Below are 12,873 nucleotides of genomic sequence, written 5' to 3'. Positions count from 1 at the left end.
ACCCAACGCAGCCAAAAATAAATAAATGAATAAATTTATATTAAAAAAAAAGACTGGGCTCAATAGCCTCTTCCTCTGTGAAGCCCTTCCTGATGCCTTCCCCTGACTCATCCAAATTGAGCCCTCCCTCTTTGTGGCCCGCTGCATCCTGAATAGGTCCGTACTTTGCACCTGTCATACCTCATTGCATTTGTGCATTGGCTGATCATCTCTGTGTGATTTTTGTTCCATACACACGCACCTCCCCCAGGGGCAGGAGCTGGGTCTTAATTACCTGTGTAGCCCCAACCTCTGGCACAGTGCCTGGCACCCAGGAGATGCTCAATAAATGGCTGCTACCTTAATACACAAGCAGTTTCGGGGATGGCGGGTGAAGACGTCTTGGTGACCCCTCTGTCATACTCATCCCAGATCACCATGTACCCAAATGTCTTCACTCGTGGCATGCAGCTTCCCGGGCAATTGCTCACTTCCCCTGGCCTCACTAGAGAATGATTGTCTTGTTTCCTCGAGATCTGTGTGTGGCACGGCCCGTCCTACAAGGATGTGGCCACATGAGTTGAATCTCGGGGTGGAGGGGGGAGTTGTGGGTACCAGGAAGATGCCTCAGGAATCAGTCCAGCACATCTCCCCCTATCTTCAGGGGGCTTCGCGACCAGGATGTGACACTGTGTTCCCTTAAGCGATTGTGTCCATTTCCTCGTCTCCCTGTTAAAAGGTGGCTAGGGAACTTTGAATTCTCAAAGTTATGAGCCTTAGCATGGTACATGATGGTTTTTAAGAAGCACGTGAAGATCTCCATTCTGTCGTATTCGGGTTGGTTGGCGTGAATGAGAGTATGTTGTGTGTGACAAGTATAGCCCAGTGTTCTTTTCTATATGACTGTGAATGTCCTTAGCAAATGTGATACAGAGAGTGTTGTGAGACCGGGTGTGTTTCCCTATGTGTATGCGTAGGGCTGTAACTGTCATGGTGTCACAGTGAGTTTATGTGCTGGCACCTGTTTGTGTCAAGATACGTGTGAGCCTGTGAGTCGTGTGTGCATATGTCTCCATCATTTCCCGGTGTGAATGTGTGTGCGTGCACGCACCACCGCAACGTGTGCATCTCTGTGATGCGGGGTGTGGGTGTGGCATGAAGGGGAGGATGTGTGTCACTGTCTGCAGGGGTCCTGCGTCTGAGCCACCCCCAGCCCGCCCTCCTCCTCCTCCGGCTCTGTGGCTCCTCCTAGGCAGTGGCCCTGCCCCTCCCCTCTTCTCCCTCCCAACCGGTCTGTGCGGGGGGAGCTGGTGCTGCGGCCCCCCCCACCCCTCCCCATCCAGGCCCCATAAATAGCTGCAGAGCCGGAGCCGGAGCCTGCGCCAGCGGCTGGAACACCAAAGGAGTCAGGGCCAGGGCCAGAGAGCTGGAGAGAGGAGCCCCCGCCTAGAGCCCAGGTGAGCCCACCCTTCCTCCCTAGCCCAGCCCCAGCCCGGTCCAGCCTGGCCCAGTCTCCATAACAACATCGCCCCCAGCCTCCAGAGAGGTCTCTAGTCCTGCCCAATACCCTCACCATCACATGCCCCTGCCCAACTCAGGGGACCTGTGAGAGCTGGGAGACTTGTGGCTGGAATGCAGAGGACCCCTTCAACTCAGACCCTCCCTCACGTCTCCAGAAAGGCACACGCTGTGGGGAGGGGGGGACCCAGCCAGGGAAGGGTCCCAGTTCTGAGGGAGGTAGGGGAACTGTCACACCCTCCTGAAGACCGACACCCGACTAGGGGACAGACACGGGGTGGGGGCATTCAGACACACCAACGGACACTCGCTGGGGAAGCACGACATGGGATCAGACAGCCTCACCCTGAGATGTGGACAGACAAAGATAGATGGATGGCCCCGCCATGAACTCAGGCCAGCGGACCCCTGCCTGCTGCTGCCCGAAGCTTGGTGCCTCTGCTGGGGGAGGGTGGCGTGCGTGCATCCCACGGGCAGCATGGAGGGGGCCGAGGCTCCCCAAAAATCCTGTCGCTAAGAGACAGTGCCAGTGCTGCCAAGAAGTGTGAGAACAGGGGAGGTGGGGAGGAAAGCCAGCGTTGTCATAGTGGGAGCCACTGCCAGGAACCTGGAGGAGATTTCAGCAGGGACTGGGCTCTGCTTCTCACTCTGCAAGCCCACCATCCCTCCCTTTCCGTCAGCCAACCAGAAGGTGAGTCGGGGGAGGTGGATGGGGACAGCCCCGGAGGGTACCTTCCAATCTGCCTCCTCCTGCCCATTGCAGCCTCCATTCCTGACCATCCTCTTCAGACTGCCAGGGACCCCTTGCCCCAGTTTAGCTCCTTTGAGCCAAGACTGAGTGCAGCGCTGACTCAGACATCAGTCAGGAAATAGCAGAAGGTGCTGAGGTAGCAGAAAGTGTAGATCAATTGATGGCTGCGGAGCAAGGCTGCCAGGAACCCCCCCCCAGCCCTCTAGCCCTCTCCAGCCCCATCCACGCATATGAGGCCAGCAGGGGTGACAGGAGCACTGGACTGTGCAGGAGTGGGGGGCTCGGGTCCTCCACCCTCGCCAGCTCAGTGCTCAGGGGAAGCTGAGCGAGGTCACTGGGAAGCAGGTCCATGAGATGCCAGGGCCTCAGGGAGAAGGGCAAAGGGGTGGGGCCGTGGCTCCCAGAGACAGACCCCGCCCCTGGCAGGGGTTCCCCTTCCAGTGTCCAGGCCATCTGCTCTGTCCCCACAGTGACATGTCCGACCCGGAGATGGCATGGGTGCCTGAGCCCCCAGCCATGACGCTGGGGGCCTCGAGAGTGGAGTTGCGGGTGTCCTGCCACGGCCTCCTAGACCGAGACACGCTCACCAAGCCCCACCCCTGCGTGCTGCTCAAGCTCCACTCCGATGAGCAGTGGGTGGAGGTGAGAGCGGCTGGGATCTCCTTCACTCACCTCCGGGACTGAGAGGGAGGAGGCTGGTGGGGGCAGTGACAGCCTCGTGGGGGACTGTCAGGACTCCCAGGGGCCTCTTCCAGGCTGTGTGGGTAACCCCGCGGATGGGGATGCCATCATTACGCACACAGACCGTTTTACAGATTCCAAAGCCCACAGAGTCCCACTGGGTCCTGAGATCGCCCCCGAAGTCAGTGGCACCGCTCCCAAATATGACAGCCCCAGCGGGCTGATGGTCCTGGGGGCTGGCAACACCCTGAGCTTGGGGTTCAGCCCAGGGAGAGAAGAGCTAGTCGCTGGGGTGCGGAAGCCTGAGGAAGGCAGGCAAGCCCGGGGCGGTCCAGGGCAAGGCAAAGCAGCCCAGGTTCCCAGAGGACACGCTCCCCTCTGCCGCAGGTGGAGCGCACAGAGGTGCTGCGCTCCTGCTCCAGCCCTGTCTTCTCCCGGGTGCTGGCCCTCGAGTACTTCTTTGAGGAGAAGCAGCCCCTGCAGTTCCACGTGTTTGACGCCGAGGACGGAGCCACCAGCCCCCGCAATGACACCTTCCTCGGCTCTACCGAGTGCACCTTGGGCCAGGTCTGCATTCCCACCCCACCCCCACCCCCACCCCCATCGCTCTGCCTCTGGAAGCCAACAGACAGAGGATAAGCTCTGGAGCTAGTTCAGTCGGGGCTTGGACCCCGTCTCCACCATTCACCAGCTGTGCAGCCTTGGGCTAGATATTTAACCTCTCTGAGTCTTAGTTTCCTCATCTAAACAATGCGGGTCACAGTGCCTACCCGTTAAGGTTGCTGTGGAAATTAAGTCCAATCCTAGCCCAAGCGCAGCCCCTGTGAGAGCTCAAAGGGCCCTTATTACCCTGTCCCTTGTACCCTGGCCAAAGCAGGTGGGGGTGTCACAGCTGGGCCCCCCTCCACCTCCATCCCTAGGTTGTGTCACAGACCAAGGTCACTAAGCCGCTGCTCCTGAAGAATGGGAAGAACGCGGGCAAGTCCACCATCACGGTAGGCAAAGTCACCTGTACTCACCCTCGGGCAGGGCATTCAATGCCCCTGCATGGACATCCATGGTGACATCATGGCTAGCTCCCACCTAAGGGAAAGGGCCTTGTGGGAGTGGGTTGGGGGAATCCCATCATTTGTGTCCGCCTTGCAGATCGTGGCCGAAGAGGTATCTGGCACCAATGACTATGTGCAGCTCACCTTCAGAGCCCACAAGCTGGACAACAAGGTTGGAAACCCAGAGTCCAGGTCCCCATCTCTACTGTTAGGGAGCCTAGCCCCCCTGCTCAGGACAAATCCCAGGTCCCAGCTCTGCTCCCTTCTTGGTGTTAGCCACCTCCCCCTCAGACCTCACCAGGCTCATGGACGCTTTCCCCCGTGTCCCCAGGATCTGTTCAGCAAGTCTGACCCTTTCATGGAGATCTATAAGACCAATGGGGACCAGAGCGACCAGCTGGTCTGGAGGACAGAGGTTGGTGCCTGGGGCTGGGAGGAAGGAAGGAGGAAGGGCAGAGCAGGGGAAACTAGATCAGGGGTGACCAGCTCTCTGTGCCTCTTCAAGGTGGTGAAGAACAATCTGAACCCCAGCTGGGAGCCGTTCCGTCTGTCCCTGCACTCGCTGTGCAGCTGCGATGTCCACCGGCCTCTCAAGGTGAGGCCCCTGCAAACAAGGGTGGCCCGTTGGAGCATCCGGCCTCTGCCGGAGACCGTTCCCCCACCCTCACCCCCACCCCCGAGTGTGCAAGCCCCTCCCTCTCCCCCATGTGATACCCCTTCCCGCTGCGGGTAAAGAACCAGTCACAGCTCAATGTTCCTATGTGTGTGCCTTCTAGCAGAGGCCAAAGTCCCTGCCGGACTGAGACAAAGGATGAAGTTCAGCAAGTGGCTTCTCTAGGCAGGTTGAGGACATCTGTTTGGGCCTAGTGACTGTTGGGCCCCTACCACCCTGAGTCCCTCTCCTGCCCCCAGGAACCTCTGCAAAGCCTCCCCGACCCTGACCGCCCCACCCCCCTTGCCTTCTCAGTTCCTGGTGTATGACTATGACTCCAGTGGGAAGCATGACTTCATCGGCGAGTTCACCAGCACCTTCCAGGAGATGCAGGAAGGAACAGCAAACCCTGGGCAGGAGGTGCCACAAAGACCCTCAGCCAGAACCCCACCAAGATCCCTGGGAGAATCCCGAGGGTGATGCTGAAGAGCCCCCCCTCACGTGATAGGAGGTGGAGAGGGTGGAAAGCCCTGGGCTCAGCCTGAGGACTGAGCCATGGCGGTCTCACTCTGGGAGGCTCCGCTGGAAGGGGGAGGAAGGGTCACGTGATGTGACCCTGGGCTTGTGGGGTATGTGGGGTCTAGATGCAGTGGGACTGTATCAACCCCAAGTACCGGGACAAGAAGAAGAATTACAAGAGCTCAGGGACCGTAGTGCTGGCCCAATGCACGGTAAATTCCAGTGTCCGCCTCAAGCCCTGCCCCACCCTGACCCCCGAGGCAACCTCAGATTCAACCCTGCCCTCATTTCAAAGATCATTTCTCTGCTCCTGGGAACTGAGAACCCTTGCCCTATCCACCACCAACTTCAACCTCAAAAACTCTGGCCCCTCCCTTTCTGCTGCAGAAGCCCCACCCAGCTTCCTCCTCAAGGGACCATCCCTCCACCTTACTCCCCCCTTCCCACCAGGTGGAGAAGGTGCACACCTTCCTGGATTACATCATGGGCGGCTGCCAGATCAACTTCACGGTAAAGGCCCAGGGGACGGGGACATGGCCAAGAGGGAGGGGCTAGGCCCACAGTGAACAGAAAGAGCTCAGAATCCCCACTGCCCCTCCTTGGACCTCTCATGAGCCTTAGCGTGGTCAGCTTGTTCCCCTCACCCGACTCTATGATGAGACTACCGGTGGGCTTGTTTAGATTCACCTTAGGCCTCCCTACAGGCCCTAGCTCTGGCCCAGCCTCTCTGTTGGCGCTCACGGATGCACCATAACAATTTCCCCATCTCCACCAGGTGGCCATTGACTTCACCGCCTCCAACGGGGACCCGAGGAGCAGCCAGTCCCTGCACTGCCTGAGCCCCCGCCAGCCCAACCACTACCTGCAGGCCCTGCGTGCAGTGGGAGGCATCTGCCAGGACTACGACAGGTAGCAGGAGGTCGGGGTGTTGGACAGGCAGGGACGCCTTGCCCAATGGGCCCCCACAGACTTTTCTTCTCCCCAGTGACAAACGGTTCCCAGCGTTTGGCTTTGGGGCTCGAATCCCCCCCAACTTTGAGGTAGGCTGGGTGCGAGGGGAAGGGAGCAGATGTTGGGAGGGTCAGACGAGAAGGAAAAACATGCCCTGGCTGGCCTCACCCTACCCTCACAGGTGTCCCATGACTTTGCTATCAACTTTGACCCGGAAAATCCTGAGTGTGAAGGTAAGAGAGGAGATTCCCACCAGCCCCGCCTCCCTGCATGCAGCTTGCCTACTCCTGTACACCCCATGCAGGAGCACAGACTCCATTCCCCTGGGCCCTGCTCCCAGCCCCTTCACCCATCCAACACCCGCCTTCATTTGGTAAGACTTCCAGCCCCTGGCCCAGTATCTGCCCACCCAACTCTGCCAGCACCTGGACCGTCCAACTCTCCTGCTTAGTGAAGAACTTGGTGGCAGGGCAGTCCTCAGACAGAGAAGCACCTCCTTGCTTTAAGCGGGTTCAGGAAGGGCTCCCGCTAATCTCTGCCCTCCTCACCTCTTTGCCCACAGAGATCTCGGGGGTCATCACCTCCTATCGCCGTTGCCTGCCCCAGATCCAGCTCTATGGCCCCACCAACGTGGCCCCCATCATTAACCGCGTGGCGGCGCCAGCCCAGCGGGAGCAGAGCACTGGCCAAGCCACGGTGAGGAGCCCCAGCTGAAGCGGGCAACCTGGTGTCCTCGGGTGAGGCCCGGGCTTGGGGCCGGTGCCAAGGCCGCAGAGCTGACCCTTCCTCCCCCTCTGCCTGCCCTCAGAAGTACTCGGTGCTGCTCGTGCTCACGGACGGTGTGGTGAGCGACATGGCTGAGACCCGCGCCGCCATCGTGCGCGCCTCCCGCCTGCCCATGTCCATCATCATCGTGGGCGTGGGCAACGCCGATTTCTCCGACATGCGGCTGCTGGACGGCGATGACGGTCCCTTGCGCTGCCCCCGAGGGGTGCCCGCAGCTCGCGACATCGTCCAGTTCGTGCCCTTCCGGGACTTCAAGGACGTGAGTGCCCGGAGGCCCCTCCCTGCTGAAGGACTCCTCAGCTCCTCCTGCCGCCCAAATCTGACCAGTCTCTCTCACTTGATTGATGTCCTGCGAAGGACGCTGGAGCTCAGCCGGCCACCCGAAGCCCCGCCTCTTACCTGAGCCCCTCCTTCCCCCACTCTCCCGCCCCTAACCACACCCCCGTCCCCATCCCAGGCCGCACCCTCTGCGCTAGCTAAGTGCGTCCTGGCCGAGGTGCCCCGGCAGGTGGTGGAGTACTACGCCAGCCAGGGCATCAGCCCCGGGCCTCCCAGGTCCTGCACGCCAGCCACGACGCCCAGCCCTAGCCTGTGACAGCCGACAACCGGACCGACACTCCCTCAGTCTCTCAGTGAGTCCTGGGACGCTAGCGGGGTGGATCTTGGTGGAGTCCATCTCGGCTGGGTGTGGTGCAGACGAGGGTGCTTATGACTATCCCATTCTCCCCCAGGTGCCTGTCCTGACCCTTGTGACTCAAGTGACCGGTGCCTCTCCCTCTTGGACCAGCTGTGTCCCCTGGGTCCTGGAAGTGAGTGGTGAGCCCTGCGCCATCTCTCCAGGCCCCATACCCCTCAGCCTTGTGGCCCCTCAGTGACTTTCTTCAGTGATCCTGACTTTCTGGCCGTTAATAAAGGGAACCACTCCTAGCACCTCAGCCTCTACCCATCATGCCTCAGATGCCCGTTGGGCAGTCCATAGCACCCTGCATACACCATTAAGAAATGAGGACCAGCACGTTTTGAATTCTGAGCCAGAGCTCCCCAGACAGCCTGGTGGCTCTGCAGTTTCACCCCAACTATGTGCCAGTGAGGTCTGAGGAGTCTCTACCGTCACCTCCCAACCCCAGGGGGGCCCAGGCCCCCTGGGGGTTAATTACCAGAGATAGAGGGGTAATAAGGGGCTGTCAAGGGGGCAAGTTGATGCCCTCTTAAGCTGTCTTCAGAGAAGCCCAGCTGAGCCCCCCAGGGGCTGAACTCCAGCCCTCACACAGCTGTGAGGCAGCCTGAGAAGGGGCGGGAGGCATGGGGTGCAGGACTGAAGGAGGGCAGCAGGTCTGCTAGCGAATTATGAATACAGAGGGGGTACCTAAGGTCTTTGCAGCCTGGTTTTCCTGGTGTGTGAATGTGTGTGTGTACGTGTGTGTGTGTGTGTGTTCATGCTTTGCATATCCCTGACTCTCCAGAGTGTGGCCTTTAGTGGTTCAGAAGTCCAGCTGTGTACAGTTGTTGTTTTTTTTTTTTGGCCGCACCTTACGCTTGTGGGATCTTAGTTCCCTGACCAGGGGCTGAACCCGGGCCCCCGCAGTGAAAGCTCTGAGTCCTAACCACTGGACCGCCAGGGAACTCCCTGTGTACTCTTAATAACATTGACAACAATAGCAAACATTGCCATTTAGCATGTGTGAAGCTTTGTACTTAGTGTGTTTTAAATGCGTTCACTCTCACTAGGTAGTTACCATTATTTTCCCCATTTTCCTGACAAAGCAAATGAAGCTCGATTGAAGCTCACCCATATGGTCAAAGAAGAACTGGTAAGCCTGGAACCTGAGTCCAGGCCCATCTGACTAAAGGATCCACATTTAATCATGAGTGTGCAACTTCTGTTTGAGGTGAATCCGTGTGACCCTCAGCTTGTGACCCAAGTGTGTGTAAACATGGCCCAGTTGTGTGTACGGGTGGAGGTGCGTATGGATGGGCGTCTCTGCCCATATGTGTGCCGTGCAGAGCCTCAGCCAGTTAAGGAAGGCAGGCAAGAGCAGTAGTGGGTCTGGATCACAGCTGTAGAGAGCAGGTGAGGATCTGAGGGATATCCAGAGTGAGGGAAGAAGAGCTGGGCTCCTAGAAGGACCTTCCCTGCCCCAGCCTCTCCCTTCAACGATGCACGTGGAAGGGGATGGAGGAGGAGAGGCTAAAGGTGCCGTGAGCCACTCAGAGAGAGAAGCCAGAGTCAAAGAGGGTGGCCAGTAGCCAGTAGTGGGAAAGGGAGAGAAGAGAAAGAAATCCTGGTGGAGATAGAGGAAAGGACTCCCATGGCAGTCTCCTGAGTGGAGGAGGGACGAGCTTGGCTAGAGGAGGGGGAGGAGGGAACAAGAACGGGGATGGGAAGAGACAGCTGGGGAGGGGGTGGGTAGAGGGGGCAGAAAGGAAGAGAGACATATGGGAGCCTCTTCCCCCACACCCAACTCCTTCTCCCCATTTATTATTTCCCTTAGAGGACCTACAACAGAGGCTGCTCCCAGGTAACTGCTCCCAGCCCAATGCCTCTGTTCTGCCCAGAGCCCCCACCCACTCTCTCTGTAGGCTGCTGAACTAGAGGGCTGGGTTACCATGGCAACTGTGAGCCGCCAGGATAGCCACAGGCAGGCCTGGCCGGGTCACTACTGTTCCTGGGCTTCTATGCAGTGGAGGTGGGAGGGGGAGGCTCCATCTGGCCCAATCCCCACCCCTCCCCCCCATTTCCATTGGGGCTTCAGAACTGAGATGCTGCACTCCGCCCAGGTGGGGGCTATCCAGCCTCTCTCCTTCTCCCTCTCCCTCTCTTTCTCTCTGTCATACACACACACACACAGACACACACACACACACAGACACACACACACACACAGGCCTGGAGCAAGGATATAGAATAAACACTTCTTAAATTGCAAGAACATCTAGCCAATAGCGTACAGTTGTGCCTAGACTTCAAGTTTAATTCACAAAAGCTGCATTCTCTCAGCTCCTTGTCAGGCTGGGGGAAGTCTCACCTCAGCCCTCAGAGAGACAGGAGGGAGCAGGGGCACCCAATGCAGGTCTGGAGGCCAAGGCAGCATGGAGGGAGCAACAGAGGACCAGTGCATGGGCCTATGCTGCCGTCAGCAAGCTGGAGCAGGACGGAAAGTCCCTTTGGTGAGGCTGAATTCGGGGCTTCTTGGGGAGACCACTGGGGCTCCCACACTAAGGAGAGGCCAGAACTGGAAAGGTGTCAGAAGTCATCCAATTCACATGAGGATTAGATGAGGTAATCGAGACCCAGGGAGCAAGTGATTTGCTCAAGGTGACTGCGAGGTATCCTGTGGCAGAGCTGAGACTAGCAGCCCTGGCTTCAGACTCCTGCCCAGGGTTCTCTCCCAGCCCACACCAACCACCCCCAGAGCTCCTCAGGCCTTTGCTGCTCTGGGCCCTGGAGGCCACGCGCTTTCTGCAAGAAAGCCTCTTGAATAGAGTTCCTGGTCTGTCTTGATATTGGGAATTGAGATCTTGAAAATGCAGTAGTCCTCAAATGGGGAGGTTACAAGCCTTGGAATGAAAACATAGCCTCATTGCTAATTACCACCTTAGTGCACTACAGGTTGAAAACCTTGAATTAAAATCTAAGCTGAGCCGGGAGCTGCACCATTCCCTCACCTCCCATTCACTGTGCATCATCCACACCTCCTTGCGCCCCGCCCCCCCCCCAAGTGCCTGGCACTGACTCCTGCAGACTTCAGTGACCTGGTCATGTAGAGTGGAGCAGAAGGTGAAGGGTTTCTGTGCACGTCCTGCGTGAGGGAAGGGGACCTCTCTTCCAGAAAATGACCGGCATCTAACCTCAGAGCATGCCTTGAGGGTCCAGGAAGTTTGGGGGTATTTGTGTGGTCACCCAAAGGAGTGTCTGGCACCAGAAGGCGCTCAGTAACCATCTAGTGAATGGTACAGCCGCCTCCCGGGTGGTGCGCGCCGCCCGCCCACCGACTCCACCACTCCGCCGCCAGTGGCTCAGAGGAAGAAGGGGGCGTGGCCTCCGGCCCTGGGCCGCTCGGGGCCAGCCGGTCACAGCGAGCCTTGTAGAGGTCGCGCTCCCTGGCCAGGCGGGCCACCTCGGCCCGCAGCGCGTCCAGCTGGGCGGCCAGGCGGGCGCGCTCGGCCTCCAGCCCGCGCCGCTGTTGTAGCCGCTTGGAGCGACAGGCCTGCGCGTACCCGCGGTTCTTCAGCGTGCGGCGCCTCTGCTTCAGCCGCAGCGCCTCGTCGCGCCCGCAGCCCCGCAGCTGCCGGTTTAGCTCCCGCACAGACATCGACACCAGCGCCGCGTCCGAAAACCGCTCGGCCAGCTGCAGAGGGAACGGGCAGAGCCCGAGTCAGCGCCGGCTCCCGCCCTGCTCCAAGCTCGGGTGGCCCCGCCCACCCAGCCCCGCCCTCGGGAATGCTCCGCCCCCGGCTCCCACCTTTACCTGAATGTGCGCCTTCCCCTGAATCTGTCCCGCAGTCTAGATCCCGTTCCAGGTCCCAACACGCCCTCCCCTGCCCCACACCCCCGCCACGGGTCCCCGACCCCTTTGGGTGGTCCCTGCGTGTCCCACCCACCGTCGGGCGAGCCAGTCGCGCCCCTGAACCCCACATTGACCTAGAGGGGTCATGAGCATCCGGCTCCTGGCCCACGTGTGTCCCGTGGGCTCGGGCCGGACAGACCCTTCCCCTCCAACACACCTCGCTCCCCTGTCCTGAAGGCTGCAACCCTGTGACCCTCAAAGGATTTGGATTACATCTTAATGCCCTCAACACCCCTGTCTGTGTCTATAATTAATAGGATGAGTCCCAATCCTTCCTGAGAAGGTTGGGGGCTGGGGCAGCACGAAGTCTTGAAAAGGCCAACTTCACTCCGGTTCCTACAGTCTCAGCTCTGCTCCATTCCACGCACAACCCTTTCCGTGGTTCCCCAGACTGAGTATCTATATACCTCCCTTAATCAACCATTCCTGATGCCCTTTAATTCTCAGCTCTCCCCTTTTGGTCGATCCTCTTCTAACCTTGTCTTCTCCCTCTTCCTCCTGATTCAGCCTACTCATTTCTCTCTATTTGGAAAAAAGAAAAAAAGAAGGGCCAGAAAACAGTTTTCTCTATCTGATATCTTTTAAAAGTCCTTCTTCCCTTCTCCTGTCCTCTACCCCTTTCCCAATAGGTAACCCTCTCCGGGGACTCTCCTTCCTCTCTGGGCTGGCCTCCTCCCTCACCCTACCCACCCCCCGGACCAGCTCGCTGATCACTCACCTGGGCATGCTGGGCTCCGGTCTCCTCTGGGCTCCCTGGGTAGTAGGTGTGGGGCCCTTCAACAGGGACTGGGCCCTGACCCTGCAGCAGCTCCACGGCCTCCTCAGGACTCAGACCCAGCACCTCCCCAGCCCCCAACTGCTGTTGCAGGGTGGCCAGCCAGTACAGCTCCTCCAGGCCTGGCCGGGTGCCCTCGGTGGCCCCCACAGTGCCCGGCTCACTGAAGGTGGGTGATGGAGGCACTGAGCTGTAGGGTGTGGAGCCCAGTGAGGCTGTCGGGGGGCCAGATCTCCCCTCCAAGGGTTCCCGCTTTACCTCAAACTTCATTAAGTCAAAGTCATTGACATATTCCATGGCCAGGGGACTGGGAGGCAGTGCCATTCTGGGGCTGGATTAGGAGGGGTGCACCTGCAAAAAAGGGGGACAGGTTTGGAGCACCTGGAGGCTGCCTGCCAGCCTCCTTGACCAAAATCCGCTTCCCCCAAAGCCCAAGTGCCCTGGGGACAGAGTTCTGGAAAGCTGGGGTGATGGCGCAGCCTGCTCCCTGCACAGTCACCTCCGGGCTGAGGGACAACTTATTAGGTGGCAGGGGCTCCTGACCAGGGGGAAAGCAGCTTAAAGCCTGAGTGAAGAAGAGGATAGCAGAGCCTCTGGCCCACTGGTGCCTCTGGGATCTACGAAAAACAGGAAGACTGTGGCAG

General features: G+C 59.1%; 2 protein-coding genes across 3 annotated transcripts; one reads left to right on the top strand and one right to left on the bottom strand.

Moving 5' to 3' along the window:
- The first annotated feature begins 2,707 nt into the window (after positions 1-2,707).
- On the top strand, positions 2,708-7,809 carry CPNE6 (copine 6). The gene is made up of 16 exons (XM_033851297.2): positions 2,708-2,890; positions 3,317-3,496; positions 3,850-3,924; positions 4,076-4,150; positions 4,310-4,393; positions 4,484-4,573; positions 4,946-5,050; positions 5,275-5,361; positions 5,600-5,659; positions 5,925-6,058; positions 6,135-6,189; positions 6,282-6,333; positions 6,663-6,796; positions 6,909-7,145; positions 7,344-7,518; positions 7,618-7,809. The coding sequence occupies exons 1-15, from the start codon at positions 2,723-2,725 to the stop codon at positions 7,479-7,481; spliced, it is 1,674 nt and encodes a 557-aa protein (XP_033707188.1). The 5' UTR covers positions 2,708-2,722; the 3' UTR covers positions 7,482-7,518; positions 7,618-7,809.
- A 2,865-nt stretch (positions 7,810-10,674) lies between these two features.
- NRL (neural retina leucine zipper) lies at positions 10,675-12,553 on the bottom strand. 2 transcript variants are annotated; one of them, XM_033849755.2, is made up of 2 exons: positions 12,173-12,553; positions 10,675-11,235 (listed from the first exon to the last, which is right to left on the bottom strand). In XM_033849755.2, the coding sequence occupies exons 1-2, from the start codon at positions 12,551-12,553 to the stop codon at positions 10,828-10,830; spliced, it is 789 nt and encodes a 262-aa protein (XP_033705646.1). In that variant the 3' UTR covers positions 10,675-10,827. The 2 variants fall into 2 exon arrangements, with proteins under 2 accessions (XP_033705646.1, XP_073656031.1); XM_073799930.1 differs by having other exon boundaries at positions 12,488-12,553.
- Between the last annotated feature and the right edge of the window lie 320 nt (positions 12,554-12,873).

Source organism: Tursiops truncatus, chromosome 2 (assembly GCF_011762595.2).
Source record: "Tursiops truncatus isolate mTurTru1 chromosome 2, mTurTru1.mat.Y, whole genome shotgun sequence".
In the NCBI taxonomy this organism is placed as follows: domain Eukaryota; kingdom Metazoa; phylum Chordata; class Mammalia; order Artiodactyla; family Delphinidae; genus Tursiops; species Tursiops truncatus.
This window is presented reverse-complemented; position numbering and strand designations above follow the sequence as displayed.